General features: G+C 54.8%; 1 protein-coding gene across 1 annotated transcript; it reads left to right on the forward strand.

Moving 5' to 3' along the window:
- The first annotated feature begins 841 nt into the window (after nucleotides 1–841).
- On the forward strand, nucleotides 842–3,641 carry DRD5 (dopamine receptor D5). The gene has a single exon (XM_027599538.2). It carries the CDS (start codon nucleotides 1,168–1,170, stop codon nucleotides 2,590–2,592), a length of 1,425 nt encoding a protein of 474 aa, XP_027455339.1. The 5' UTR covers nucleotides 842–1,167; the 3' UTR covers nucleotides 2,593–3,641.
- The last annotated feature ends 478 nt before the right edge of the window (nucleotides 3,642–4,119 follow it).

Genomic DNA, 4,119 nt, shown 5'->3' on the forward strand with positions numbered 1-4,119 from the left:
CTGAGATATTAATCCATCATCTTTCTCAAAGTTATAAAAAGAGAAAGACTGAAAATGTCCAGCAGGGAGGAGGCACCCAGCTGGCGGGAGGCTCCCTTCCTCCTTCTTGTCTTCTGGGCTCATCCAAAATTGTTCCCCAAAGGAAAAATCGCTTAAAGATTGGGGGTGATGGTAGGCAGAAAGACTGTCCCAAGAGGTCAGGTTAAGCCTGAATTTTAGAATGGAAGATGGGGGCAGAGCGGGTAGTTTAGGAGAAGTGGTTTCTAGGGGACACGCCTCCTGACGCTTTTCCTAGATGACTGATTTCATTGAACCTTACACCCCCGGGGAAGAGCAGGAATCATTAGCCCATTTTGTGGTTGAGAAAACCAAGACCCAGGGAAGCTTAAGGCGCTCCAGATCACACAGCCGGGAATGAAGTCCCATTTGGGTCTGGGAGAAATCCAAGGCTGCCTTCTACCTTACAAAAGCTCTTTCCCCCTCTAGAAGCCAGTGATTTCCCCCATCCCTACCCTACCTCCCCGTTCCCCAAACGAGTTCGGGGCCAGGACACCGGGGCTGGGTCAGAGACCTCTTAGTCTTCCCGGTGCGTGCTTTTCCTGACACGGGGCAAGGGTCTGGCACGGGAGCGCCTCTCGGACCTGCGGATTCGCCCCCGGACTGCGGCGGCGGAGCGCGGAGAGTGAGCGCGCCCCGGTACAGGTGGGGCGGCTGCGCGGGAGATTGGGGAACGCGGAGGCGCGGGGGCGCGGGCCCCGGGCGCGGACAGGGACGGCGGCAGCGCGGCACCGCTCGCCCGCCGCCGGCAGCTCCCGGCCCCCGCCCCCTCGGTGCCGGCTGGCTCTTGGCTTCTCCGGCTGAGAACCAGACACAGCCACGGCCACAGCCGCCCGGGCGCGCACCGGCCGGCTTCCTGCCCCCAGCGCCGGCCACTGGAGGGGCGCGACGCGGCCACCGACCCGGAGGCGCTCGAGGAAGCGAGAGGGGTCCCCGCGCACTCGGGGCCCCGGCGCAGCGCACGGTGAGCGCCCCCCCCCCCGGGGGCTCGGAGTTTCCCTTAACCGCGGGTCCCGGTGCGCCAGCCCCCGGGCGCCGGATGGGGTCACCCGGGGGGCGCAAGGCCGAAGTTGGGACCGCGCGCAGCCCGCCCCTGCCGCCAAGCCGGACATGCTGCCGCCGGGCCGCAATGGCACCGCGGAGCGGGCGCGGTTGGAGCAGCAGCAGCTGGCGCAGCGGGGCGCCGCGGGGGGCGCGGAGGGGGCGGCGCCGCTGGGGCCCGCGCAGGTGGTCACCGCCGGCCTCCTGACCCTGCTCATCGTCTGGACCCTGCTGGGCAACGTGCTGGTGTGCGCGGCCATCGTGCGCAGCCGCCCCCTGCGCGCCAAGATGACCAACGTCTTCATCGTGTCTCTGGCTGTGTCCGACCTCTTCGTGGCGCTGCTCGTCATGCCCTGGAAGGCGGTCGCTGAGGTGGCCGGTTACTGGCCCTTTGGGGCCTTCTGCGACATCTGGGTGGCCTTTGATATCATGTGCTCCACCGCCTCCATCCTGAACCTGTGCGTCATCAGCGTGGACCGCTACTGGGCCATCTCCAGGCCCTTCTGCTATGAGCGCAAGATGAGCCAGCGCGTGGCGCTGATCATGGTCGGCCTGGCCTGGACCTTGTCCATTCTTATCTCCTTCATCCCAGTGCAGCTCCATTGGCACAGGGCCAAGGCAGGCTCCTGGGGCGGGGTGGAACCGCCACCCAGCCTGGCCAACGGGACGCCCTGGGAGGAAGCGGGGGAGCCAGAGGCGAGGGCCGAAAACTGTGACTCCAGCCTGAACCGAACTTACGCAATCTCCTCTTCGCTCATCAGCTTCTACATCCCCGTGGCCATCATGATCGTGACCTACACGCGCATCTACCGCATCGCCCAGGTGCAGATCCGCAGGATTTCCTCCCTGGAGAGGGCCGCGGAGCACGCGCAGAGCTGCCGCAGCCGCGCAGCCTGTGCCCCTGACACCAGCCTGGGGACATCCATCAGGAAGGAGACCAAGGTCCTCAAGACCCTGTCGGTGATCATGGGGGTCTTCGTGTGCTGCTGGCTGCCCTTCTTCATCCTTAACTGCATGGTCCCCTTCTGCAGCGGGCGCCCCGAGGGTCCTCAGGCTGGCTTCCCCTGCGTCAGCGAGACCGTCTTTGACGTCTTCGTCTGGTTCGGCTGGGCCAACTCCTCCCTCAACCCCGTCATCTACGCCTTCAACGCTGACTTCCGGAAGGTGTTTGCGCAGCTGCTGGGGTGCAGCAACCTCTGCTCCCGCACCCCGGTGGAGACAGTGAACATCAGCAATGAGCTCATCTCCTACAACCAGGACACCGTCTTCCACAAGGAGATTGCAGCTGCCTACATCCAGATGATCCCCAATGCCGTGACCCCGGGGGACAGGGAGGTGGACAAGGAGGAGGAGAGCCCTTTCCATCATATGTCCCAGATCTCTCAGACGTCCCCAGATGGTGACCCTGCCGCCGAGTCTGTCTGGGAGCTGGACTGCGAAGGGGAGATTTCATTAGGCAAAATAACACCTTTCTCCCCAAATGGATTCCATTAAACTGCATAAGAAGCGCCCCTCCTGGATCTACATAGCTGCACAGACATTAACAAGCATGCAGAATACACACTCACCAATACATTTCCAGTGCTGCTCAGTGGATCACATTTTCTGTGTCTGTGTAGTAGCCCATGGGCTTAGAAACCTCACCAGATTGATTTGCTGTTGAAAGAATCGGCAGAAGCGTTCGGCATAAACTCAGTCAAATATACCCCCCAGCCTAGCAGAAATGGACCAATGGTCCAGTTAGAGAAGAGAAGGTGGTGTTTGGTTCTAAAAAAAAAAAAAAAAAAAAAGTAGTAGCTGGTCTTTAAAAAATATACTCTCCGCTCCCTTTTAAACAAATGAATTGATCACTGACTTATTTTTGTTTGGTTGATTTTTAGACAACGAGTTCTATGTGTGTGTGTAGTGCTGCAGGGGCTGTGTGTGGCTTTCGTGTATCTTATTTCCTGTGGTCCTGTGTTTATGCAGTTTCTGCTCTCTGTGTGTGTCTTTACGACAGCTGAGGAACTCTTTCTGATTTGTTCTGGTGTCTAATAAACACAAATTATGTGCATGATGGGGTGATTGTCTTTGCTTTGCCAGACTGGCTTTCAGAATAGTTCCTAGAGAAACCATGAGAGCATCCCTAAAATCAGGGAAGATTTTGGCTTGGTCTGGAAGCTTCTTTATTTTATTTTTGCAGACAGGTTGGCCTTATAGGTACATACAGGAGCAAGGGCCGTGAAGAGATTCCAATTCCTCAGGTTTTTTGTTTTAATTTGTTTTGTTTTGTTTTGTTTTGTTTTAGATACACACATCTCAAGTCTGTGCTGAAAGCCAGCTTCAGTGCCACGGCATCAAATAGGGACTTCTATGCCCGGGAATTCTAATATTTTTTTCTCATTTGGAATCTCCTTTTTAAAAAATAACATACAATAATTCTCCCAGGTTCTAGACAGATGCTCTCAGTTCATTGAAAAGATCATACAGTGCAATAGCTGAATCTTTCTCAATCTCAAATCTGTAGTGTTTTAGACTTACGTGGCTTTTGATCCACATTTCTGAAAGGCTCTGAAATGTGTGAGCTGATAAGCTTTAAAAAAACAAATCTCATTTTTAAATAGACATTTTCATCTGTAGGCACCAGGAAATGAGAGAACGCATTTTAACGAAAATGGAGGAGCCAGAGATGATATTTGAATGAACTTGAAATGGGAAAATCTATTGGTTGAGGTGTTCAACAAAAAAAGAGCGCAAGGAATTTCAATCTTTTTGTTCCTCTCTGCAGCCTGCACAGGGAAGAGGAGCGTTTTATTCTGGAGCCATTCCAATTGAGAGCATGTTATTACCACTAGATCTAAATGTGAGCATTGTTAAGGGAAGCAAATGAAATCTGAGTATGTAATTTCTTATAAGTCCCTACTTTGAAGCAAGCTTATCAAGGACAGTTCAATCAATTTTGGTCTATTTAGGGATAATTTTATTGTCAGTCTACTGAGCAACCACGTCTTGTTCACTGCAAAATGTGCACTGCCTGACACA

This window comes from Zalophus californianus, chromosome 2, assembly GCF_009762305.2.
Source record: "Zalophus californianus isolate mZalCal1 chromosome 2, mZalCal1.pri.v2, whole genome shotgun sequence".
Lineage (NCBI taxonomy): Eukaryota > Metazoa > Chordata > Mammalia > Carnivora > Otariidae > Zalophus > Zalophus californianus.

Excerpts from the sequence above, each read along its gene's own strand:
- DRD5 (XM_027599538.2), top strand. The coding sequence starts at position 1,168 with ATGCTGCCGCCGGGCCGCAATGGCACCGCGGAGCGGGCGCGGTTGGAG.